This window comes from Mesoplodon mirus, assembly GCF_964341445.2.
Source record: "Mesoplodon mirus genome assembly, chromosome: 2".
Classification (NCBI taxonomy): Eukaryota; Metazoa; Chordata; class Mammalia; order Artiodactyla; family Ziphiidae; genus Mesoplodon; species Mesoplodon mirus.
This window is the reverse complement of record NC_138977.1, coordinates 27,958,677-27,985,399: the sequence shown is the minus strand read 5'-3', so window position 1 is coordinate 27,985,399 and position 26,723 is coordinate 27,958,677. Positions and strand designations below refer to the sequence as shown.

Sequence of the window (26,723 nt, the reverse complement as noted above, 5' to 3'; positions counted from 1 at the left end):
GGGGTCAGAACGGAAGCTCTTCCTTGGGGGTATTGCGGTGGGCTTCACGGAAGAGGTGGCCACCCTGATGCAGGTGATATTGACAGAGTAGGGTGGGTGGGGTGCATTCCAACTAAGAAAACAGCTTAAGGAAAATTACCTGACCGAAAAAAATGAAATGTATAAGAGGAAAAATCAGCTATAGTTTGGAATGTACCGTAAGTCCAACAAGGAATTGAACAGAACTGATCATTGGCCAGAATCTTCTCAAGTCCTTCAGAGGTCAGAAGACGAACAAAGCATTTTAACAGGGAGTCTCTTAAACTTAAGAGTTGGGTGCCTCTGACCTCAGCCTCCCACGTGAGAGCAAAGGCTCTCAAGCTCTAACTTGCACATAAGTCACCTAGAGATTTTATGAAAAAGTAGACTACTGTTCAGTAGGTCTGGGTGGGACCTGAGATTCTGCATTTCTAAGAAGCTTCCAGGTGACGACCATGGTCTAGAAGACGAGCCCAGCCACAGATGTGACACTTGCAGGCCCCAGGGGGCCAAGCTCATCTGTGTGCAGCAGGGGAGGCGGGAGCTTGGCCACGTGGCTGGGCGTCCACGTTCCGTCCCGTAAGCAAGGCCCTACAGGACACGGGGCAGACCCAGAGCTGGAGGGCAGGGCCTCAGCCTCCAGCCCAGCGCAGTCTTGCCTCAGGTCCTAACGTGTCAGGAGTGGGTGGATTAAGGTTTAAGAAAATATTTTATATGTTTAGAAGAGTTGAGAGTCATTCTTATTTTTTTAGGGAAGAACTTGTATTTAATTAGATTAATTAATTAATCATTTAAGTTGAAGTATAGTTGATTTACAATGTTGTGTTAGTTTTAGGTGTACAGCACAGTGATTCATATATATATATTCTTCTTCAGATTCTTTTCCATTATAGGTTATTACAAAATATTGAGTATAGTTCCCTGTGCTATAGAGTAGGTCCTTATTGGTTACGAGAGTCCCTCTTTAAACATCAGAATATTGGAGTGTACAGTGAAGCGGAGGCAGAGTGGCTCTGCGAGCTCCTCTCTCTCCACTTTCCCATAGAGAAGCCCTGACTGGCCGCTGAGGGCGGGCCACACACACGCCCTCGCGCCCGGCGAACCCGCGCGGTCACTATCATATGACACAGGCTTTGCTGCAGTTCATCTTCCTCCCTGTGTACTTTCCGTTTGCCTTCCTGGAATTCTGCTGCATCACAGAAGCTGGAAGTTCTGATGTTCCATTGAACTCACGATGGAAAGTCTTGACTTGACCGGTCAGAGTCATGAAAGGCAGTCATAGAAATAAAGATTATTCCGCAGAAGGAGAAGGAGCTGGAAAACGACCAAAACGAAAGTGCCTTCAGTGGCATCCATTGCTAGCAAAGAAACTTCTTGACTTTTCAGAAGAGGAAGAAGAGGAAGACGAAGAGGAGGATATTGATAAGGTTCAACTCCTTGGGGCCGCTGGTCTAGAGCAAGATGGTGAAACTGAAGATGATGAATCACCAGAACAGCGAGCCCGGAGACCAATGAATGCATTTCTCTTATTTTGCAAACGTCATCGCTCTCTTGTACGTCAGGAACACCCCAGGCTTGATAACCGAGGTGCTACCAAGATACTAGCTGATTGGTGGGCTGTTCTCGATCCAAAGGAAAAGCAGAAATACACAGACATGGCCAAGGAGTATAAACATGCATTTATGAAAGCAAATCCTGGCTACAAATGGTGTGCTACCACAGACAAGCCTGTGAGTTCCCCAACATCCACTGTCAATCCACGGGAGAAACTATGGGCCTTCCCATCTGACTCTTCAAGAGCCTCGCCAAGCCCCAAGAAAACAAAGCCTGAAGAAATGCCTCAGCTTAACTTTGGGATGGCCGATCCTACTCAAATGGGAGGCCTGAGCATGCTGCTTTTAGCTGGAGAACATGTTCTTGGTACACCAGAGATATCCTCTGGCACTTGCAGGCCTGATGTTTCAGAATCCTCTGAATTGCGTCAGAAGTCACCATTATCTCAGTTTGCCGAGATATCTTCAGGTACCTCCCACCCCGATGTTCCGTCAAAACAATGTCAAGCATCAGCCTTGTTTCAGTTTGCAGAGATTTGTTCGAAGGCTTCACAGTTGGGCGGTGCTGAACCTGTAAAACGCTGTGGAAAGTCTGCACTCTTTCAACTGGCAGAGATGTGCCTGGCATCAGAGGGGGTGAAAATGGAAGAATCAAAGCTCATAAAAGCCAAAGAATCAGATGGCGGAAGAATTCAAGAACTGGAGAAGGGCAAGGAAGAAAGAGAAATGAAAATGGAGAAAATAGATGAAGCCAGGTTCCAGAAAGAAGCAGAATTTGAAAAATCAGCTAAGGAAAATGTAAGAGATTCTAAGGAATTAAGAAATTTTGAGGAGCTGCGAATGGATGATATAATGCGTATAAAAATGGAAGCTCCTAAAGCAATTAAAAAGGAAGAATTAGAGGAAGATCAAAAAGGTAGTCACTTCCCTGATTTTTCTTACTCTGGCAGTAGCAAGACAATAATAAGCGATGTTCCCAGTAGAAAGGATCACATGTGCCATCCTCATGGCATTAGGATCATCGAGGATCCCACAGCATTAAGCAAACCAGAAAAGCTAAAAAAGGAAAAGAAGAAAACCAAAATGGATCGACATGGAAATGATAAATCCACACCCAAGAAGACTTGCCAAAAGAGGCAGTCCTCGGAATCTGATATCGAGAGTGTCATGTACACCATTGAAGCTGTTGCAAAGGGAGACTGGGGCATCGAGAAGCTTGGAGATACCCCTCGCAAGCAGGTCCATACATCCTCGAGTGGCAAGGGAAGCATTTTGGATGCCAAGCCACCAAAGAAGAGAGTGAAATCAAGAGAGAAGAAAATGTCAAAGGAGAAATCCTCAGACACCACCAAAGAGTCAAGACCTCAAGATTTTATCAGTATTTCTGCCAGCAAGAACATTTCTGGTGAGGTCCCAGAGGGTATAAAAGCAGAACCTTTGACCCCTACGGAGGATGCATTACCACCCAGTCTATCGGGACAGGCCAAGCCTGAGGACAGTGAGTGTCACAGAAAAATAGAGACTTGTGGCTCCCGGAAATCTGAGAGGTCTTGCAAAGGTGCTCTTTATAAAACCCTGGTGTCTGAGGGTATGCTCACCTCTCTGCGAGCTAATGTTGGCAGAGGGAAACGAAGGTCAGGAAAAGGAAAGTCCTCTGATCATGAAGAGTGTTGGCATGAAGAAAGCTGGACGTTTCACCAGAGTGGGACCAGTGGAAGCAAGAAGTTCAAGAAGACAAAGCCAGAGGAAGACTCTCTCCTTGGCTCAGCAAAGCTGGATGAAGAATTTGAAAAGAAATTCAACAGCCTCCCTCAGTATAGTCCTGTTACATTTGACCAGAAATGTGTACCTGTCCCAAGAAAAAAGAAGAAGACCGGACATATGTGCTCAGAACCGACCAAAACCAGCAAAGGTCCTTTCCAGTCTCAGAAAAAGAACTTATTCCACAAAATTGTCAGCAAATACAAGCACAACAAGGAGAAGCCTAATGTTCCGGAAAAAGGAAGTGGGGATAAATGGTCAAACAAGCAACTCTTCTTGGCTGCCATTCACCCTACAGAAGCCATATTTTCAGAAGACAGAAACACCACAGAGCCTGCTTATAAGGTTAAAAATGCCCCATCCATTCGCAACACTCCAGAGCCAACAACGGCGCAAGAGCCCTTGGTGGGCAGTCAAAAGAGAAAAGCCAGGAAAACCAAGATCACACACCTTGTCAGGACAGCAGATGGCCGGGTATCACCAGCAGGAGGTACTTTGGATGACAAACCAAAGGAACAACTGCAGAGGAGTCTTGTGAAGGTGACCGAGACAGGCTGCAATGACGAACGCTCACACAACCGAGAGTCCACGGAGACGCGGAGCAGCACCCCGGAGATGCCCGCCGTGTCTGCGTTCTTCAGCCTCGCTGTGCTGGCCGAAGTGGCCGCCATGGAACATGCATAGAAGTCAGAGATCAACTCCGCTCACCCATGATGGACAGCCAAAAGAAATGCCCCAGACTCCTGTACTTATTTCTTGCGCCGACCAGTGAAGCACCCTTTACTTGTAAACCATTGTGCTTTACCTACTACCCTAGCCTTGTCTTTATTGAGAGATGCGAGTGAGTCCATGTGGTGGCAAATACAGACAGCAAACAAGGGCTTGTTGCCCTACACGGCCCAGATTCACTTGAAGCAGAAGTTGGCACCCTGGGCCAGTTTGTTCTTTCAGAACCCAGAGTCTTTGAGGGTGATGTTGTCTGTCTGATAATGAGCAGAAATGGGATGATCCTAGAGCTTTGCTTTCTATTGAAGGCTTTTGATGGTAATAGGTGGTAACTTGGTAAAAGGCTGCCTTTACTGTAGCTCATCCAGCGTCTCTTTTACCAACCAGAGAGTGTGAAACTAGTTTCATATATTACCTAGTTATTCTTTCAAAACAAAAACAAACAGCAAAAAAACAAAAACTGACACACTGCACTAGTTATTATTAGATATTCTTGGTCTTTTTTGTACGTGGAGGTTTATGTTCTAAGATGGTTTATATAATAGGTTATACCTACATTTATATTGTAGAATAATATTAAAAAGCCTCTTCCAGAGACTCCCAAACAGCACGGGCAGGCAGATGTACCGCTGTTAGCGGTGTATGCTCGGCCTTGTGGTCCATATATTCTGCACTTTTATATTTGCCAAGAGAGTGGTAGTTTGCTGGCAAAAAGAGAAAGAGAGAGAAGAAGAAAAATTACAGTTCTTACAAGCAGAAATTTTTTCTTAGCCTTGAGTGACCAAGAAGAATTTGCTTGGGTCAAATTGTGGCGAATATTTTCCCAGACAGGGGAAGAGTCCAGCAGATTACAGATTACTGATGTTTTCATGCCTTGAGGATTCTTTTATTTTTACACAAGGGTCTGAGTGACCAATGGATCGTTCATACAGACAAAAAAAGAAAAATAGTATTCAGAAGTGACCTTAGTATTACTTCACTATTCAGAACACATTGAAGACACACTCACTTTGTGTGGTCTTTGAGCTACAGCCCTTTTACATCCATCCCAGACAGACTGGACGGGTAGCAATTGCTATGCACAGCGTAATTGGCACTGCAGGTTTTTAGAGCCATTTTGAGTTTTTGTGGTTACGGAGGTATTGATGAGGGAGGTGTGCCTGACCAGAGTGGGACTCGCGGTTATAGATCCACCTGCAAGTTTCCTGTTTCCTTTTCATGTTTTGTTGCTTTTGAACATAAAACCAACTATACATATGCCAGTGCAACTGGATTAACTGGCTTAGAACATTCAACATATTGACTCCATCACCTGACGTTCACAGTATCTTGTTTCTTAGCAACAGATGCAAAGTGATAAATCAAAATTAGTCGGCGGCTACAGATTTTACAGGGTATTTGTTCCATAGCACAAAGTATTTCCCCACTCTTGCATCACAGCACAAACTACCAAATTTTAAGTATTGGATTCCAGCAATAATTTTTACTGGTTTTCAAACTGGCGGAATTTTGATAGTGTTAGTTCAAGTTTGAAACTTTTGAATTAGATCTCTAAATGGTGACAGTTTACAAGGTTTTATCTAGCTATCTTATTTATACTTGACTGAATTGTAATGATGATTTTTTTTCTAATCGTAATTTGACCTAATAGCCATACAAAAAATGACTCTATTCGTCCTGACTAGGTTTAGCTTTTCACGGTTGTAGATGTTACTTCAGTTTCGGTGCTGGAAACTATGTACCACATACTAACAGAATTGAAAAAGAACAGAGAGATTTGGGCTTTTTCTTTTTTTTTCAAAGCAGGTAAAGAGGGCATCAGGGCATTGGAACGGTGTCCTCAAAAATGCATATTCCTTGTGGGCATGGAGGAAGAAGGAATTAGTAAGCAAGGTTAATCAGAGGCAGAAGCTTAGCCCCATTCACACAGAAATAAATCAGGTGAGCAACCCCAGATTTTAGCATGATATTTTTACTATGATGCTGTTGTATTCATATTTTCTAAATTTCGAAACACAAAGTGAATGTTTGAAAATTGCTGGGTCCCAGTGTTGGTGGCTGTTGGAGTTTCTGGACCACTTGCTAGCAGTGATTTAAAAATTATAATTAGCTAAAATCCAAAAAAAAAATAAAACCAACAACAAAAATTGTTTGGTGCAGAACATGCACCTTGACAATGGCACTAACTTGTTATTCTCTAGAACATGTTAGAATAGGTCTATTTTTGCCAGTGCCCTCTCCTCCAGTCCTCTGATTACATTTCACTAGAGTTCCTTAACAGAGTGCTGTATATTCATGGGACCTTTTTTAAAAAGAAGCAAAACAAAAGATGACTTTTTTCTATGTGATTAATATATCTTACTTGATCTGCTTTTCCTAAACCTCAGTGGCTTTTCCCTTAGGCAGGGGTCGGGGTGGAGGGCAACCTACTGGATACGACTGTTTTCAGATACTTTAGAAAAAAAAAAAAACCCACCTTCTTGTAGACATGCTTAATTTTTAAGCGGTTAGGCACTGAGAGTAGCAGAAATCCTGCAAAGCTTTATAGTCTTTTAGACACTCACCTTGTCATTTCTCTGAGTAATGTCTTGATTTCAAACATAGTGCTTTTCTCATGCCCTGAATCCACTGGAGAGGGGTGTTGGTATTTTCAGGTAACAACATTTGTGAGCACACATATTGCAGACCAACATGTAGTACCCTCCCCCATTTATCATTTTCATTTCACTTCTCTCATTCTTTTTTATTTTGGAAAATCATATTGCTATGGTGTGTACCTTAATCTGCCAGCAAACACCATCTACACTAACATTTGTCCCACAAGCATCCTCAAGAGAAAAAGTTGTTGCACCTTATGTATATCTCAAGCAAACCCAAATATGATGCTCTTCTGCCTTTGTTTTATTCTAAATTGTTGTATCATATCTTTCTGAAACCATTCTGAATCTAGTTGAAATTCTCAATATTTATGCTTTTACCTTAATTTCTAGATTCAAACCTGTATATAAATCTTTTGAACAAAATTGTCCTAGCCCTTCTCTGTGTTGCTGGAAGTGGATGATTTAGTCTCAGATGGAGACACAGTACTGTTCCAGTTTTCTTTAGCCTTTTATTTATTTAGTTATTCTGGGTATTTTCCTATGTAATTTTGAAGTGTGTAGAGTATATTATAGTTACTGAAGCTGCAGCTCTAAGAAGCTGAGTGAAAGAGAGAAAATACTGTAAGACGCCCTTCTTAAGTGTTTATTTGTTTGGATAACTGTAATGAGGCCAGGAAAAGGCAAAAGGTCCCACAGCCACTTTGAAGACACAGGTTCTTATCCCCAAACTAGGTTAGGTCCCAGATTTTAGATCAAAATGGTGAATTCTTTAAAGCCCTCTTTTTTAAAAGGATATATCATACCATTGTAATTCTGACAGTCTTTGCCCCCCCGAAAATATATTTATTTAATTCCGTCAGATGAGCTTTCTACCAGTGCCCCCTCAAAGCCATGCTCAACTCATTCCCACGTTATCACTGTTATTATAGTTCCTGCCATTCAAACTGCTGCAGAGAAAAAAAGGGATGGAACACTATGAACAAAAAGGAGCATCTGAACGGGTCTGGTTATTTAGAATCCAACTTGTGTAATCCCTGTCACTCTCTTATCAAGTCAGATGCTACTCTGCCTGAGTCATAGAAAAGTTTGTTTGCACTCTGTAGTCCTTGGCTCATCCTCTGGAAGTGTTTGCACCTATGTAAAATCTCAAGCAGATTATAAATCAATACAGCACTAGGAGTAAGCTGAAAACTGAATGACATGTTTTGTTTAGACAGTTCCGGGGGAGGGATGGGGAATATCAAGTAACTCTGTTCCAAGTTTGACATTTGGCATTAATGTGAAGCAGTGGGACCATGCTGCCTGCTAAAGTACTGTATGAATCCTAAGTGTTCTGGAGACCAGCAGCTGGAGGCTGGAGGCCAGCATCCATACAGCAAAGGGGAAGCATCGCCGCTTCTTGGGGGAAAAGGAAGGAAGTCGTGCAAGGCCTGGAGTCATCATTTGTAAAGGGAAAGTCGGGGTGTACGTGATGCTGTGAGAAGGTTCACCGTTGATTGCACTGCTCCACAGAGCCCTCAGATAAGGCCAATCCTAATGGGCTACCTCGGCTTTAACGGTTAAGTCCAGTAAGTCCTGTTTCAAAGGTTTGTCTTTTTTTGCTTCTACCGTCAGTGCCACTGTTTTCCACTGCAGTGTTTTGACTTCCCAAACCACCTTCTCCGGAGAGAACAATGTATTGCTGAAAATGGGCAGTAGAAGCAAATGCTCTTATTACATTTGACCTATAAAGTATTCAGAGTGACTGCTAGGTGGGAATTCAAATTGAGCTTTCCCCACATAGGATCTTGTTTTGCACCTTATAAAGAGTGTACTAATTGTTAATTAGGTGTTGCTTTTATTTATACAAGCATTCCCAAAGAATTAGATTTGGATTTTGTGTTTCTTTGAGTTTGGGGATTTTTTGTTTTACAGTTATCTTATTTAGATTGACTAACATCATACTTACAATAAAAAAAGAAACAGTGGTTCAGTTCATCTTACCAGATATGTCTGGTGATGTATTCAGAGTCTGATGGACTGCTTTGCTTTTATGTAGTTTGGAAGTGATAATGAAGTTTATTATACCCCATATGAAATGACCTTGTCCTTTTCACTGGGGACATTATCTTACATTTTAGAAAAAGAAGCACCAAAAGAGTGAACAACAAGACAAGTACATTTGATTCCCCTCATACACCTCCATCTGTTTGTGCTACGCTTTCCTTAAAAATATCAATATACATTTTCTTCACACATACAAAAAGTTTCCTCTCCTGGCCAAATTTTATTTGTGGTGGTATGATTTATACTAATAACGGAAAAGAGGAAACCTTGTACTTAGAAGTTCGGTGGCCACTGTTTCCTTGTTGCAGTCAGTGGTCAAAATTGATCCTGCCCTGAAGTTGATCTTTTTAATTAATTAATTAATTAATTAATTTTTAAATTTTTTATTAGTTTCTGCTTACTAACAAAGTGAATCAGTCATACATATACATCTGTTCCCACATCCCTTCCCTCATGCATCTCCCTCCCTCCCACCCTCCCCATCCCACCCCTCCAGGCGGTCACAAAGCACCGAGCTGATCTCCCTGTGCTCTGCGGCTGCTTCCCACTGTCTATCTACCTTACGTTTGGTAGTGTATATATGTCCATGCCTCTCTTTCGCTTTGTCACAGCCTACCCTTCCCCCTCCCCATATCCTCAAGTCCATTCTCAAGTAGGTCTGTGTCTTTATGCCCGTTTTACCCCTAGGTTCTTCGTGACATTTTTTTAAATTCCATATATATGTGTTAGCATACGGTATTTGTCTTTCTCTTTCTGACTTACTTCACTCTGTATGACAGACTCTAGGTCTATCCACCTCATTACAAATAGCTCAGTTTCGTTTCTTTTTCTGGCTGAGTAATATTCCATTGTATATATGTGCCACATCTTCTTTATCCATTCATCGGATGATGGACACTTAGGTTGTTTCTATCTCCGGGCTATTGTGAATAGAGCTGCAATGAACATTTTGGTACATGTCTCTTTTTGAATTATGGTTTTCTCAGGGTATATGCCTCGTAGTGGGATTGCTGGGTCATATGGTAGTTCTATTTTTAGTTTTCTAAGGAACCTCCATACTGTTCTCCATAGTGGCTGTACCAATTCACATTCCCACCAGCAGTGCAAGAGGGTTCCCTTTTCTCCACACCCTCTCCAGCATTTATTGTATCTAGATTTCTTGATGATGGCGATTCTGACTGGTGTGAGATGATATCTCATTGTAGTTTTGATGTGCATTTCTCTAATGATTAATGATGTTGAGCATCCTTTCATGTGTTTGTTGGCAGTCTGTATATCTTCTTTGGAGAAATGCCTATTTAAGTCTTCTGCCCATTTTTGGATTGGGTTGTTTGTTTTTTTGCTATTGAGCTGCATGAGCTGCTTATAAATTGTGGAGATTAATCCTTTGTCAGTTGCTTCATTTGCAAATATTTTCTCCCATGCTGAGGGTTGTCTTTTGGTCTTGTTTATGGTTTCCTTTGCTGTGCAAAAGCTTTGAAGTTTCATGAGGTCCCATTTGTTTATCTTTGTTTTTATTTCCATTTCTCTAGGAGGTGGGTCCAAAAGGATCTTGCTGTGATTTATGTCATAGAGTGTTCTGCCTATGTTTTCCTCTAAGAGTTTGATAGTTTCTGGCCTTACATTTAGGTCTTTAATCCATTTTGAGCTTATTTTTGTGTATGGTGTTAGGGAATGATCTAATCTCATACTTTTACATGTCCCTGTCCAGTTTTCCCAGCACCACTTATTGAAGAGGCTGTCCTTTCTCCACTGTACATTCCTGCCTCCTTTATCAAAGATAAGTTGACCTTACGTGCATGGGTTGGTCTCTGGGCTTTCTATCCTGTTCCATTGATCTATCTTTCTGTTTTTATGCCAGTACCACACTGTCTTGATTACTGTAGCTTTGTAGTATAGTCTGAAGTCAGGGAGCCTGATTCCTCCAGCTCCGTTTTTGGTTCTCAAGATTGCTTTGGCTATTCGGGGTCTTTTGTTTTTCCAAACAAATTTTGAAATTTTTTGTTCTAGTTCTGTGAAAAATGCCAGTGGTAGTTTGATAGGGATTGCATTGAATCTGTAGATTGCTTTGGGTAGTAGAGTCATTTTCACAATATTGATTCTTCCAATCCAGAAGCATGGTATATCTCTCCATCTATTTGTATCATCTTTAATCTCTTTCATCAGTGTCTTATAATTGTCTGCATACAGGTCTTTTGTCTCCTTAGGTAGGTTTATTCCTAGATATTTTATTCTTTTTGATGCAGTGGTAAATGGGAGTGTTTTCTTGATTTCATTTTCAGATGTTTCATCATTAGTGTAGAGGAATGCCAGAGATTTCTGTGCATTAATTTTGTATCCTGCTACTTTACCAAATTCATTGATTAGCTCTAGTAGTTTTCTGGTAGCATCTTTAGGATTCTCTATGTATAGTATCATGTCATCTGCAAACAGTGACAGCTTTACTTCTTCTTTTCCGATTTGGATTCCTTTTATTTCCTTTCCTTCTCTGATTGCTGTGGCTAAAACTTCCAAAAGTAGGTTGAATAAGAGTGGTGAGAGTGGGCAACCTTGTCTTGTTCTTGATCTTAGTGGAAATGGTTTCAGTTTTCCACCATTGAGGACAATGTTGGCTGTGGGTTTGTCATATATGGCCTTGATTAGGTTGAGGAAAGTTCCCTCTATGCCTACTTTCTGCAGGGTTTTTATCATAAATGGGTGTTGAATTTTGTCAAAAGCTTTCTCTGCATCTATTGAGATGATCATATGGTTTTTCTCCTTCAATTTGTTAATATGGTGTATCACATTGATTGATTTGCGTATATTGAGTAATCCTTGCATTCCTGGAATAAACCCCACTTGATCATGGTGTATGATCCTTTTAATGTGCTGTTGGATTCTGTTTGCTAGGATTTTGTTGAGGATTTTTGCATCTATGTTCATCAGTGATATTGGCCTGTCGTTTTCTTTCTTTGGGACATCCTTGCCTGGTTTTGGTATCAAGGTGATGGTGACCTCGTAGAATGAGTTTGGGAGTGTTCCTTCCTCTGAAATTGTTTGGAAGAGTTTGAGAAGGATGGGTGTTAGCTCTTCTCTAAATGTTTGATCGAATTCGCCTGTGAAGCCATCTGGTCCTGGGCTTTTGTTTGTTGGAAGATTTTGAATCACAGTTTCAATTTCAGGGCTTGTGATTGGTCTATTCATATTTTCTATTTCTTCCTGATTCAGTCTTGGCAGGTTGTGCATTTCTAAGAATTTGTCCATTTCTTCCAGGTTGTCCATTTTATTGGCATCGAGTTGCTTGTAGTAATCTCTCATGATCTTTTGTATTTCTGCAGCGTCAGTTGTTACTTCTCCTTTTTCATTTCTAATTCTATTGATTTGAGTCTTCTCCCTTTTTTTCTTGATGAGTCTGGCTAATGGTTTGTCAATTCCTTAAGTTGATCTTTATGCACAGAATTAGTTCCTGTGAACATTACTACTCTTTCCAGAGATTTTCTAATAACTTGGGCCAGAACTGGTTACCGAGGAGCAAGGACCTAATTCCATGCCTCCACACCCTCCCACTGCACCGCACCACACGTCTTACCTCACAAGCTCTAACCTAAATCACAGAGGCACGCGTTTCGTGGACTAACCATGACCTCCCCTGGCGGCCTCAGGGGAGTGCTCACGTCCACTGACACCTCCCTTTAGTGTGTCAGCTCGTAGCGGCAGAGCTGGGGTGGGGGAGGTTTGTGATCTGGAGCTCAGCACATGCTCGGCAACATGTTTCTCATTTCCTTAGCATTCATGGCTTGCTCTCAGGAATCTGTCGAAAAGGAATAAAAACCACCTGAGAGTCCACATTACCAGATTATGAACTTTTCCCATAGGTTTGAATTGCTTACTTACCTATTATAAATTAACCACAGCTTCATTTGACCACCAGGTCTTAAGTCTGTTGACAGTTTTCAGCATGACCGAATTGCTCATTTTTCTTGCTTTCAGAAATTGGCTTGGTTCTCTTTAGAGTTGGTGTAAACATGCCTTGTAATAAATGATTTCCACTTAATGGTACAACAGAATTATTGCTTTCTTAGATGTATGTGTAGTAAAAGTCAATATACACGTTTATATAATTTCTTTCCTCAAAATCTTATACTTAATTTGATATTTCTAAAAGTTGCACATGTAAGTCATGTGTATAACCTGCTAAAGTACTTTAACTGTGATCTTAAAACTGAATAAAAAATATTTAATAGAAAATCAGAATATTGGGCTTCCCTGGTGGCGCAGTGGTTGAGAGTCCACCTGCCGATGCAGGGGACGCGGGTTCGTGCCCCGGTCCGGGAAGATCCTACATGCCGCGGAGTGGCTGGGCCCGTGAGCCATGGCTGCTGAGCCTACGCGTCCGGAGCCCGTGCTCCACAACGGGAGAGGCCACAGCAGTGAGAGGCCCGCGTACCGCAAAAAAATAAAAAATAAAAAAAAACTCAGAATATTTTAGTATTGCAAGAGTTCTGCAGCTCTTAATAGTTTGTAAATCCACTATCTCATTTGTAATTAACATTCTCAATTCTCTTACTCTATGCCTTTTTATAAGGGAATAGTTAAGACAACTTTCTTTGTTGAAAAGGGTATAAGGTATGACAAAGCCCTGAGATATTTCAGGAAATTGTATTTATTGAGAAACTGACCAAGAACCCACATTTTTCCCTGTTACTGTAAGAAGTCTCCAGAGAAAGATTTTCAAAGACTGTCAGTTCAGTTCTTCTCACTGGAAGAAGTCTGGCTATTTTGATCCCTAACTGAATTTACATAGATCATCTACATTTGACCATTCAGAGGTACTGAAGAACATTGCTTTTGTTCTGGACCATATGATGTATTTTAAAAGTTAAAGTTGAAACATAACATATAGTGCTTCTTTGCAAATATGAGTCCAAATAAGAACAGAAATCAGTCACTGTAGAAAAACATGTAGCCCAACAGAAATCTTGACTGGGCAAGGAAGCTTCACCTACTTCACCTAGGGACGAACCCGCGTCCCCTGCATCGGCAGGCGGACTCTCAAACACTGCACCACCAGGGAAGCCCTGAAGGGAATTTTTTATCCAAAGTTTATAATGAGTGTCTACAAATCAGTGAGAAAATTACAAATGCCCAGTTTAAAACTGGGCAAAAGATAAAGACAAGTTATTCACAGAGCAAACTGTATAAATAATAAATCAACACATAAAAAAATGTTCCACCTCACTAGAAATCAGGGAAAAGCCAATTTAAACATGAGATAGTATTTTTAACTTCAAATTGGGGGGGAAAACCGGAAGAGGGAGTGTTGAGGAAGGATTTGGGAACCAGTTCTTTACATATAGTACTGAGAAGGTTGTAAATTTCAGGGAAATTTGTGAAGGAATATTTCAAAAGTTTATACATCCAGCAGTTCTACTTCTATAAATCTTTCCTAGAGATATGTGTACCTGTGTGCAAATTTATATTTACAAAAAAATATTTTCCGCTGCATTGTTGGCAATGACAAAAAATTAGAAGGAACCCAAATTCCCATCAATATGAGTGGTTAAATGACAGTAGAGCCATACTCTAGAATGCTCAGCTTCCAGTAACCAGAATAAGCTCGACCAATGTGCACTGATGTGAAAAATTTCCAAGATACATCTTAACCCCCTTGGTAGTATTCTTTTTTTTTTTTAATTTAATTAATTTATTTTTGTCTGTGTTGGGTCTTCGTTTCTGTGCGTGGCTTTCTCTAGTTGCGGCAAGCAGGGGCCTCTCTTCATCACGGTGCGCGGGCCTCTCACTGTCACAGCCTCTCTTGGTGTGGAACACAAGCTCCAGACGCGCAGGCTCAGTAGTTGTGGCTCACGGGCCTAGTTGCTCCACGGCATGTGGGATCTTCCCAGACCAGGGCTCGAACCCGTGTCCCCTGCATTGACAGGTGGATTCTCAACCACTGCACCACCAGGGAAGCCCCGGTAGTATTCTTCATATCTTAAAATGTGCATACCTATGACACATAAATTCCATGTCTAATTTTCTGTCCTACAAACCTACGAAAAGCTACAGACTTCTGATCAATATCCCCCAAACTATTGTCAATTGTAAGAAGTATGTCCAAAAGAAAAAAAAAAGAATCAGAAATCTGTTCAAAACCAGCAGATTTTAAAGAACTTATTATCCCCTCACCCACCTCTGTTCTGCTATAGCAACGCTGGAAGACTGCAACTAGGAAAGAGAGCAAGCCTAACTCCCACCTCAAATCTTGTCTCTCAACTACAGGGTATGACGAAGTCATTTAAAAAATATATTTAAAGGAGACTGAGCCCTTAGGTGAAAGACCCCAATAAGTTATTTCCCTAAAATAGACAGTAAATAAAGAATTTGGAATGAGTTGCAGGGGAAAGATGTGAAATCTCTTTCTTTGGGTCTTCTTAAAATTATAACATTCCCACATATGTCTGCAGTGTTTTAAATATTTTCCATTTATGTAGTAAACATTGAAAGACAGAAAGACAGAGGTTATTTCCAACTAGATGTTATCCTTTCCCCCCAATGGAACTATGCTTTCCTTTCTAGACACATGAGCTCTCCTTTTTCGAGTCTGAGATTGGAAGTTCTCATGGTTGAATTGTTAACACATTTTTCTTTATTTGGGTTGAGTTTGATCCAGCTACTCTGAAGACTATGGTTTCTTCACTAAAAATTGCTTCCATTGTAGATTTATCACCTGGTTGGCAAACACTGGATAACTTCAGGCACAAGAACATTACTCTGAACCTGGGTGTGGTCAGTGAGATAGAAACCAACATTATTTTTTCCTTCATGATATGAAATATACTCTATCTTTACTCCCAGGGTTTTGTCCAAAAAACTCATAAAACATAAATTGACTCTGACCTTCAGACTCCCATGTTCTCCTCCAATCTACACAGCAAAGTCTAAGTTCAATTACACCAAGACTGATGCCAAATTTCAAAAAACGAGAGCACCCTCCATTTCTGCTGGTGCCAGGTGTGTTGTTCCAGGTGCACAGAAGTATCTTAAAAAGTCTTAGTAAGTCTCATTCTACAATAAATAATTACTCAACAAGTTCTCTCTGGACCAGGGTATACTAAGCCAGTGTCTGCTTTCTATTGCAGGCGAAGAAGTTTGTGGTCTTTCATGGAGCTTCCGTTTACCAACCTGGAAATGGCATTCATTTTATTGGCTTTTGTTATCTTTTCCCTCTCTACTCTGGCTTCCATCTACACTGACCCGGATGAGAGGAATGAAGGTAAACAGAGAGAGCTCTTCATAAGAGTCCCCGTTTCCTTTCCCCACCCAATCATCTTTCTCTATGGTTTGATTTGGTTTAGTTTCTATTCTGTATGTGAGAATGAGTTTGTTTTGGGGTGTGCTGTGTGTGTGTGTGTGTGTATGAGAGAAAGGAGACAGAGAGACAGAGAAAGAGAGTTTTATTAAATAGCCTGAAATATCTACTCTGGCATTTTACCATTCTTTATTAAGAGAGGTTTGGAAATGGAAACGATTATTCACATGACTTTTAATCCCAGGATTTTGCAGGTCTTATGCCCTGAATTTTATATATATATATATATATATACATATATATATATATATATGTATATGTATATATATAATTTTTCTTTCACCATCCTCCCATCACTGCCCCTCATCCCTGTCCCCCATGAGAAACTTAAAATGTGCAGAAAGCACAATATCTTTCAAAGTCATTAAAGGTAATTTTCACAGGCTAAATGCAAGTTCACAAGAAACAAATTCCATTATTGTATACATATATGGTGTGTGGAGGTGTGCGTTTTTGTTCAACTATAAATAAGAAGGAAAAGAATTAAAGGTGTTTTCCTAATGAGCTCTTGTCAAAGCCCAAACTTTCAAAAAAAATGTAGAAGCGTTTAAAAAACTCAACACCACATGTTTGCTTATTGCCAATCATAACAATTATTAGCAATAATATGTAATTTAAATGGCAGTTCTTGGTATTTCACTGTAGTTCAGGTCCTACCAAATTTCACACAAAATTACTGGTGACTGACCATTTTTGAGGGCAAAAATTATATATATATATATATATATATATATATATATATATATATATATATGGCATATGCTAAGGAAATAATATATGTTTGTAGAGAATAAGATAAAATCATAAAAAGAAAACTGTGCTTCCTAAAATTGTGATACCTCTCCATCAATTTTTGGCTGTGAAAGAAGTGCTCTCTGTAAAAGACAATAGTATTCTCTGTCTTATAAACATACTACACTTAAAGAAGTAGAAAACAAGAAGCCACAGTAAACAGACATTTAATTTGTGCTGACATGAAGATTGGGAAGCATAACTGGAGTCCGTAAAGTCTTTTCCATGCTCCATATTGTTTTAGTTTAAGATGGGTTTGGCTGAAAGAAAGAGTAAGAGCAAAATTGCAGTTACTTTAACTAGAAGATAATGTCTTTCTCTCACACATAAAGGAAGCCTGGGGGTAGGAAGTTCCCTCCTGACACGACTCCCTGGTGTCCTGGACCCAGGCCACACTGTCTTGGTTCCCTCCCATCTCCTATGGCAGCTCCCATGTCCAGCACTGACCCAGCTGGCCCATCTTCCACTATCATCTATGCATGCCTGTCAGCAAGAAGAAGCAAGAGGGCACACCTCTGTCTTTTAAGAGTGCTCCCAGAACCTACACTCACCACTTCCCTTTGGCCAGAATTTAGTCCACGGACATACCGAAAGGAAAGCTGGGAAATGTAATAGTTATTCTGGGAGGCGTGTGCGGAGCAAAAACTTTGGGTTTTGTTCCTAAAGGAAGAGGGGTACAACCAGCAGTGTCTGCCAGACACGTAGACTCCTAACCATGCATTCACTACGGGGCTGGTAGTCATGAAATCGGGGAATATTTGAGCTAGAAGGAATGTTAAGAGAGCATCTGATTTACTGATGCTTAACCAGAACTGAATATCAGAAAGGCACCTCATACTTGGGGCCCATCACAAACCCAGCAAATACGCATTTCTGGGTGTCCCACCTGGCCACGTGTCTTTAAACAAGACCCCCTCCCCTCCCCCCCCCCATTTTTCTAGCTTTCTTCTCTGGTTAAGAAGCATTGACCAACTATTCATATTTCAGATGTGACAACAGAGACCCACAAATGTTTAGTGAGTTTCTCAGGTGCTCAGTTAATTAGCAGAAGAGCCAAAACTAGAGCACAGACTCCCCGTTGCAAGTTCCTGCCCCTTCTCTGCACCCCTGTGATTCCCCAGTTATGATCTATGGACACGGAGAATCAGAAGACTGGGCCAGTCATAGAAATTTACCTTTCCTTTACACTTCTGTATTCCGTTTTTCATAAGTTCCTTTTTCTTCTCCTCTGTTCCTCCTATATCTGAGGTCTACTTTCCAAGCTAAAGCAATTCCTCCATTTGAATACTGTTCACTAACAGAACTAGACCCAGCTGCCCAAGAATTCTCATCGAAGAACACCCTTGCGTCCCTTCGTGACCACCAGGTCGGTGCCAAGCACAATTTTGCATGAAAGTACAAAATGTATACACTTTCCTAAATGTGGTAAGACCCAGGAGTAAAACCCACCTTCATTAAAATTGCAGGGCTATTTTAATCTCCTTTCTGGCACAAGCAGAGAATTGCAGGAGCCACAAAAATAAACTTAAGAGAGGCAGATTTAATTTCACATGTGTATTTAAAATCTGATAGACTCAGCTATGGGTAATGGAGAATCTAAATCTGAATGGGACTCAGCTCCTATGTCAGGGAGCTGATTGTCTCATGGAGGATTCAGTTGTATAACCAGAGCAGACCCAGTGAATGGGCTACCAGAGTTTTCAACTAAGGAGGATGGGGTCAGAACGGAAGCTCTTCCTTGGGGGTATTGCGGTGGGCTTCACGGAAGAGGTGGCCACCCTGATGCAGGTGATATTGACAGAGTAGGGTGGGTGGGGTGCATTCCAACTAAGAAAACAGCTTAAGGAAAATTACCTGACCGAAAAAAATGAAATGTATAAGAGGAAAAATCAGCTATAGTTTGGAATGTACCGTAAGTCCAACAAGGAATTGAACAGAACTGATCATTGGCCAGAATCTTCTCAAGTCCTTCAGAGGTCAGAAGACGAACAAAGCATTTTAACAGGGAGTCTCTTAAACTTAAGAGTTGGGTGCCTCTGACCTCAGCCTCCCACGTGAGAGCAAAGGCTCTCAAGCTCTAACTTGCACATAAGTCACCTAGAGATTTTATGAAAAAGTAGACTACTGTTCAGTAGGTCTGGGTGGGACCTGAGATTCTGCATTTCTAAGAAGCTTCCAGGTGACGACCATGGTCTAGAAGACGAGCCCAGCCACAGATGTGACACTTGCAGGCCCCAGGGGGCCAAGCTCATCTGTGTGCAGCAGGGGAGGCGGGAGCTTGGCTACGTGGCTGGGCGTCCACGTTCCGTCCCGTAAGCAAGGCCCTACAGGACACGGGGCAGACCCAGAGCTGGAGGGCAGGGCCTCAGCCTCCAGCCCAGCGCAGTCTTGCCTCAGGTCCTAACGTGTCAGGAGTGGGTGGATTAAGGTTTAAGAAAATATTTTATATGTTTAGAAGAGTTGAGAGTCATTCTTATTTTTTTAGGGAAGAACTTGTATTTAATTAGATTAATTAATTAATCATTTAAGTTGAAGTATAGTTGATTTACAATGTTGTGTTAGTTTTAGGTGTACAGCACAGTGATTCATATATATATATATTCTTCTTCAGATTCTTTTCCATTATAGGTTATTACAAAATATTGAGTATAGTTCCCTGTGCTATAGAGTAGGTCCTTATTGGTTACGAGAGTCCCTCTTTAAACATCAGAATATTGGAGTGTACAGTGAAGCGGAGGCAGAGTGGCTCTGCGAGCTCCTCTCTCTCCACTTTCCCATAGAGAAGCCCTGACTGGCCGCTGAGGGCGAGCCACACACACGCCCTCGCGCCCAGCGAACCCGCGCGGTCACTATCATATGACACAGGCTTTGCTGCAGTTCATCTTCCTCCCTGTGTACTTTCCGTTTGCCTTCCTGGAATTCTGCTGCATCACAGAAGCTGGAAGTTCTGATGTTCCATTGAACTCACGATGGAAAGTCTTGACTTGACCGGTCAGAGTCATGAAAGGCAGTCATAGAAATAAAGATTATTCCGCAGAAGGAGAAGGAGCTGGAAAACGACCAAAACGAAAGTGCCTTCAGTGGCATCCATTGCTAGCAAAGAAACTTCTTGACTTTTCAGAAGAGGAAGAAGAGGAAGACGAAGAGGAGGATATTGATAAGGTTCAACTCCTTGGGGCCGCTGGTCTAGAGCAAGATGGTGAAACTGAAGATGATGAATCACCAGAACAGCGAGCCCGGAGACCAATGAATGCATTTCTCTTATTTTGCAAACGTCATCGCTCTCTTGTACGTCAGGAACACCCCAGGCTTGATAACCGAGGTGCTACCAAGATACTAGCTGATTGGTGGGCTGTTCTCGATCCAAAGGAAAAGCAGAAATACACAGACATGGCCAAGGAGTATAAACATGCATTTATGAAAGCAAATCCTGGCTACAAATGGTGTGCTACCACAGACAAGCCTGTGAGTTCCCCAACATCCACTGTCAATCCACGGGAGAAACTATGGGCCTTCCCATCTGACTCTTCAAGAGCCTCGCCAAGCCCCAAGAAAACAAAGCCTGAAGAAATGCCTCAGCTTAACTTTGGGATGGCCGATCCTACTCAAATGGGAGGCCTGAGCATGCTGCTTTTAGCTGGAGAACATGTTCTTGGTACACCAGAGATATCCTCTGGCACTTGCAGGCCTGATGTTTCAGAATCCTCTGAATTGCGTCAGAAGTCACCATTATCTCAGTTTGCCGAGATATCTTCAGGTACCTCCCACCCCGATGTTCCGTCAAAACAATGTCAAGCATCAGCCTTGTTTCAGTTTGCAGAGATTTGTTCGAAGGCTTCACAGTTGGGCGGTGCTGAACCTGTAAAACGCTGTGGAAAGTCTGCACTCTTTCAACTGGCAGAGATGTGCCTGGCATCAGAGGGGGTGAAAATGGAAGAATCAAAGCTCATAAAAGCCAAAGAATCAGATGGCGGAAGAATTCAAGAACTGGAGAAGGGCAAGGAAGAAAGAGAAATGAAAATGGAGAAAATAGATGAAGCCAGGTTCCAGAAAGAAGCAGAATTTGAAAAATCAGCTAAGGAAAATGTAAGAGATTCTAAGGAATTAAGAAATTTTGAGGAGCTGCGAATGGATGATATAATGCGTATAAAAATGGAAGCTCCTAAAGCAATTAAAAAGGAAGAATTAGAGGAAGATCAAAAAGGTAGTCACTTCCCTGATTTTTCTTACTCTGGCAGTAGCAAGACAATAATAAGCGATGTTCCCAGTAGAAAGGATCACATGTGCCATCCTCATGGCATTAGGATCATCGAGGATCCCACAGCATTAAGCAAACCAGAAAAGCTAAAAAAGGAAAAGAAGAAAACCAAAATGGATCGACATGGAAATGATAAATCCACACCCAAGAAGACTTGCCAAAAGAGGCAGTCCTCGGAATCTGATATCGAGAGTGTCATGTACACCATTGAAGCTGTTGCAAAGGGAGACTGGGGCATCGAGAAGCTTGGAGATACCCCTCGCAAGCAGGTCCATACATCCTCGAGTGGCAAGGGAAGCATTTTGGATGCCAAGCCACCAAAGAAGAGAGTGAAATCAAGAGAGAAGAAAATGTCAAAGGAGAAATCCTCAGACACCACCAAAGAGTCAAGACCTCAAGATTTTATCAGTATTTCTGCCAGCAAGAACATTTCTGGTGAGGTCCCAGAGGGTATAAAAGCAGAACCTTTGACCCCTACGGAGGATGCATTACCACCCAGTCTATCGGGACAGGCCAAGCCTGAGGACAGTGAGTGTCACAGAAAAATAGAGACTTGTGGCTCCCGGAAATCTGAGAGGTCTTGCAAAGGTGCTCTTTATAAAACCCTGGTGTCTGAGGGTATGCTCACCTCTCTGCGAGCTAATGTTGGCAGAGGGAAACGAAGGTCAGGAAAAGGAAAGTCCTCTGATCATGAAGAGTGTTGGCATGAAGAAAGCTGGACGTTTCACCAGAGTGGGACCAGTGGAAGCAAGAAGTTCAAGAAGACAAAGCCAGAGGAAGACTCTCTCCTTGGCTCAGCAAAGCTGGATGAAGAATTTGAAAAGAAATTCAACAGCCTCCCTCAGTATAGTCCTGTTACATTTGACCAGAAATGTGTACCTGTCCCAAGAAAAAAGAAGAAGACCGGACATATGTGCTCAGAACCGACCAAAACCAGCAAAGGTCCTTTCCAGTCTCAGAAAAAGAACTTATTCCACAAAATTGTCAGCAAATACAAGCACAACAAGGAGAAGCCTAATGTTCCGGAAAAAGGAAGTGGGGATAAATGGTCAAACAAGCAACTCTTCTTGGCTGCCATTCACCCTACAGAAGCCATATTTTCAGAAGACAGAAACACCACAGAGCCTGCTTATAAGGTTAAAAATGCCCCATCCATTCGCAACACTCCAGAGCCAACAACGGCGCAAGAGCCCTTGGTGGGCAGTCAAAAGAGAAAAGCCAGGAAAACCAAGATCACACACCTTGTCAGGACAGCAGATGGCCGGGTATCACCAGCAGGAGGTACTTTGGATGACAAACCAAAGGAACAACTGCAGAGGAGTCTTGTGAAGGTGACCGAGACAGGCTGCAATGACGAACGCTCACACAACCGAGAGTCCACGGAGACGCGGAGCAGCACCCCGGAGATGCCCGCCGTGTCTGCGTTCTTCAGCCTCGCTGTGCTGGCCGAAGTGGCCGCCATGGAACATGCATAGAAGTCAGAGATCAACTCCGCTCACCCATGATGGACAGCCAAAAGAAATGCCCCAGACTCCTGTACTTATTTCTTGCGCCGACCAGTGAAGCACCCTTTACTTGTAAACCATTGTGCTTTACCTACTACCCTAGCCTTGTCTTTATTGAGAGATGCGAGTGAGTCCATGTGGTGGCAAATACAGACAGCAAACAAGGGCTTGTTGCCCTACACGGCCCAGATTCACTTGAAGCAGAAGTTGGCACCCTGGGCCAGTTTGTTCTTTCAGAACCCAGAGTCTTTGAGGGTGATGTTGTCTGTCTGATAATGAGCAGAAATGGGATGATCCTAGAGCTTTGCTTTCTATTGAAGGCTTTTGATGGTAATAGGTGGTAACTTGGTAAAAGGCTGCCTTTACTGTAGCTCATCCAGCGTCTCTTTTACCAACCAGAGAGTGTGAAACTAGTTTCATATATTACCTAGTTATTCTTTCAAAACAAAAACAAACAGCAAAAAAACAAAAACTGACACACTGCACTAGTTATTATTAGATATTCTTGGTCTTTTTTGTACGTGGAGGTTTATGTTCTAAGATGGTTTATATAATAGGTTATACCTACATTTATATTGTAGAATAATATTAAAAAGCCTCTTCCAGAGACTCCCAAACAGCACGGGCAGGCAGATGTACCGCTGTTAGCGGTGTATGCTCGGCCTTGTGGTCCATATATTCTGCACTTTTATATTTGCCAAGAGAGTGGTAGTTTGCTGGCAAAAAGAGAAAGAGAGAGAAGAAGAAAAATTACAGTTCTTACAAGCAGAAATTTTTTCTTAGCCTTGAGTGACCAAGAAGAATTTGCTTGGGTCAAATTGTGGCGAATATTTTCCCAGACAGGGGAAGAGTCCAGCAGATTACAGATTACTGATGTTTTCATGCCTTGAGGATTCTTTTATTTTTACACAAGGGTCTGAGTGACCAATGGATCGTTCATACAGACAAAAAAAGAAAAATAGTATTCAGAAGTGACCTTAGTATTACTTCACTATTCAGAACACATTGAAGACACACTCACTTTGTGTGGTCTTTGAGCTACAGCCCTTTTACATCCATCCCAGACAGACTGGACGGGTAGCAATTGCTATGCACAGCGTAATTGGCACTGCAGGTTTTTAGAGCCATTTTGAGTTTTTGTGGTTACGGAGGTATTGATGAGGGAGGTGTGCCTGACCAGAGTGGGACTCGCGGTTATAGATCCACCTGCAAGTTTCCTGTTTCCTTTTCATGTTTTGTTGCTTTTGAACATAAAACCAACTATACATATGCCAGTGCAACTGGATTAACTGGCTTAGAACATTCAACATATTGACTCCATCACCTGACGTTCACAGTATCTTGTTTCTTAGCAACAGATGCAAAGTGATAAATCAAAATTAGTCGGCGGCTACAGATTTTACAGGGTATTTGTTCCATAGCACAAAGTATTTCCCCACTCTTGCATCACAGCACAAACTACCAAATTTTAAGTATTGGATTCCAGCAATAATTTTTACTGGTTTTCAAACTGGCGGAATTTTGATAGTGTTAGTTCAAGTTTGAAACTTTTGAATTAGATCTCTAAATGGTGACAGTTTACAAGGTTTTATCTAGCTATCTTATTTATACTTGACTGAATTGTAATGATGATTTTTTTTCTAATCGTAATTTGACCTAATAGCCATACAAAAAATGACTCTATTCGTCCTGACTAGGTTTAGCTTTTCACGGTTGTAGATGTTACTTCAGTTTCGGTGCTGGAAACTATGTACCACATACTAACAGAATTGAAAAAGAACAGAGAGATTTGGGCTTTTTCTTTTTTTTTCAAAGCAGGTAAAGAGGGCATCAGGGCATTGGAACGGTGTCCTCAAAAATGCATATTCCTTGTGGGCATGGAGGAAGAAGGAATTAGTAAGCAAGGTTAATCAGAGGCAGAAGCTTAGCCCCATTCACACAGAAATAAATCAGGTGAGCAACCCCAGATTTTAGCATGATATTTTTACTATGATGCTGTTGTATTCATATTTTCTAAATTTCGAAACACAAAGTGAATGTTTGAAAATTGCTGGGTCCCAGTGTTGGTGGCTGTTGGAGTTTCTGGACCACTTGCTAGCAGTGATTTAAAAATTATAATTAGCTAAAATCCAAAAAAAAAATAAAACCAACAACAAAAATTGTTTGGTGCAGAACATGCACCTTGACAATGGCACTAACTTGTTATTCTCTAGAACATGTTAGAATAGGTCTATTTTTGCCAGTGCCCTCTCCTCCAGTCCTCTGATTACATTTCACTAGAGTTCCTTAACAGAGTGCTGTATATTCATGGGACCTTTTTTAAAAAGAAGCAAAACAAAAGATGACTTTTTTCTATGTGATTAATATATCTTACTTGATCTGCTTTTCCTAAACCTCAGTGGCTTTTCCCTTAGGCAGGGGTCGGGGTGGAGGGCAACCTACTGGATACGACTGTTTTCAGATACTTTAGAAAAAAAAAAAAACCCACCTTCTTGTAGACATGCTTAATTTTTAAGCGGTTAGGCACTGAGAGTAGCAGAAATCCTGCAAAGCTTTATAGTCTTTTAGACACTCACCTTGTCATTTCTCTGAGTAATGTCTTGATTTCAAACATAGTGCTTTTCTCATGCCCTGAATCCACTGGAGAGGGGTGTTGGTATTTTCAGGTAACAACATTTGTGAGCACACATATTGCAGACCAACATGTAGTACCCTCCCCCATTTATCATTTTCATTTCACTTCTCTCATTCTTTTTTATTTTGGAAAATCATATTGCTATGGTGTGTACCTTAATCTGCCAGCAAACACCATCTACACTAACATTTGTCCCACAAGCATCCTCAAGAGAAAAAGTTGTTGCACCTTATGTATATCTCAAGCAAACCCAAATATGATGCTCTTCTGCCTTTGTTTTATTCTAAATTGTTGTATCATATCTTTCTGAAACCATTCTGAATCTAGTTGAAATTCTCAATATTTATGCTTTTACCTTAATTTCTAGATTCAAACCTGTATATAAATCTTTTGAACAAAATTGTCCTAGCCCTTCTCTGTGTTGCTGGAAGTGGATGATTTAGTCTCAGATGGAGACACAGTACTGTTCCAGTTTTCTTTAGCCTTTTATTTATTTAGTTATTCTGGGTATTTTCCTATGTAATTTTGAAGTGTGTAGAGTATATTATAGTTACTGAAGCTGCAGCTCTAAGAAGCTGAGTGAAAGAGAGAAAATACTGTAAGACGCCCTTCTTAAGTGTTTATTTGTTTGGATAACTGTAATGAGGCCAGGAAAAGGCAAAAGGTCCCACAGCCACTTTGAAGACACAGGTTCTTATCCCCAAACTAGGTTAGGTCCCAGATTTTAGATCAAAATGGTGAATTCTTTAAAGCCCTCTTTTTTAAAAGGATATATCATACCATTGTAATTCTGACAGTCTTTGCCCCCCCGAAAATATATTTATTTAATTCCGTCAGATGAGCTTTCTACCAGTGCCCCCTCAAAGCCATGCTCAACTCATTCCCACGTTATCACTGTTATTATAGTTCCTGCCATTCAAACTGCTGCAGAGAAAAAAAGGGATGGAACACTATGAACAAAAAGGAGCATCTGAACGGGTCTGGTTATTTAGAATCCAACTTGTGTAATCCCTGTCACTCTCTTATCAAGTCAGATGCTACTCTGCCTGAGTCATAGAAAAGTTTGTTTGCACTCTGTAGTCCTTGGCTCATCCTCTGGAAGTGTTTGCACCTATGTAAAATCTCAAGCAGATTATAAATCAATACAGCACTAGGAGTAAGCTGAAAACTGAATGACATGTTTTGTTTAGACAGTTCCGGGGGAGGGATGGGGAATATCAAGTAACTCTGTTCCAAGTTTGACATTTGGCATTAATGTGAAGCAGTGGGACCATGCTGCCTGCTAAAGTACTGTATGAATCCTAAGTGTTCTGGAGACCAGCAGCTGGAGGCTGGAGGCCAGCATCCATACAGCAAAGGGGAAGCATCGCCGCTTCTTGGGGGAAAAGGAAGGAAGTCGTGCAAGGCCTGGAGTCATCATTTGTAAAGGGAAAGTCGGGGTGTACGTGATGCTGTGAGAAGGTTCACCGTTGATTGCACTG

General features: G+C 41.5%; 2 protein-coding genes across 2 annotated transcripts; both read left to right on the top strand.

The window, feature by feature from the left end:
- The first annotated feature begins 858 nt into the window (after positions 1 to 858).
- Positions 859 to 4,221, top strand: LOC309792625 (HMG box transcription factor BBX-like). The gene is given in 2 exon segments (XM_082602354.1): positions 859 to 4,003; positions 4,005 to 4,221. Coding segments are annotated over 2 exon segments (2,820 nt in total). The 5' UTR covers positions 859 to 1,283; the 3' UTR covers positions 4,105 to 4,221.
- A 15,478-nt stretch (positions 4,222 to 19,699) lies between these two features.
- Positions 19,700 to 22,782, top strand: LOC309793800 (HMG box transcription factor BBX-like). Its single transcript, XM_082604578.1, is given in 2 exon segments — positions 19,700 to 22,564; positions 22,566 to 22,782. Coding segments are annotated over 2 exon segments (2,820 nt in total). The 5' UTR covers positions 19,700 to 19,844; the 3' UTR covers positions 22,666 to 22,782.
- The last annotated feature ends 3,941 nt before the right edge of the window (positions 22,783 to 26,723 follow it).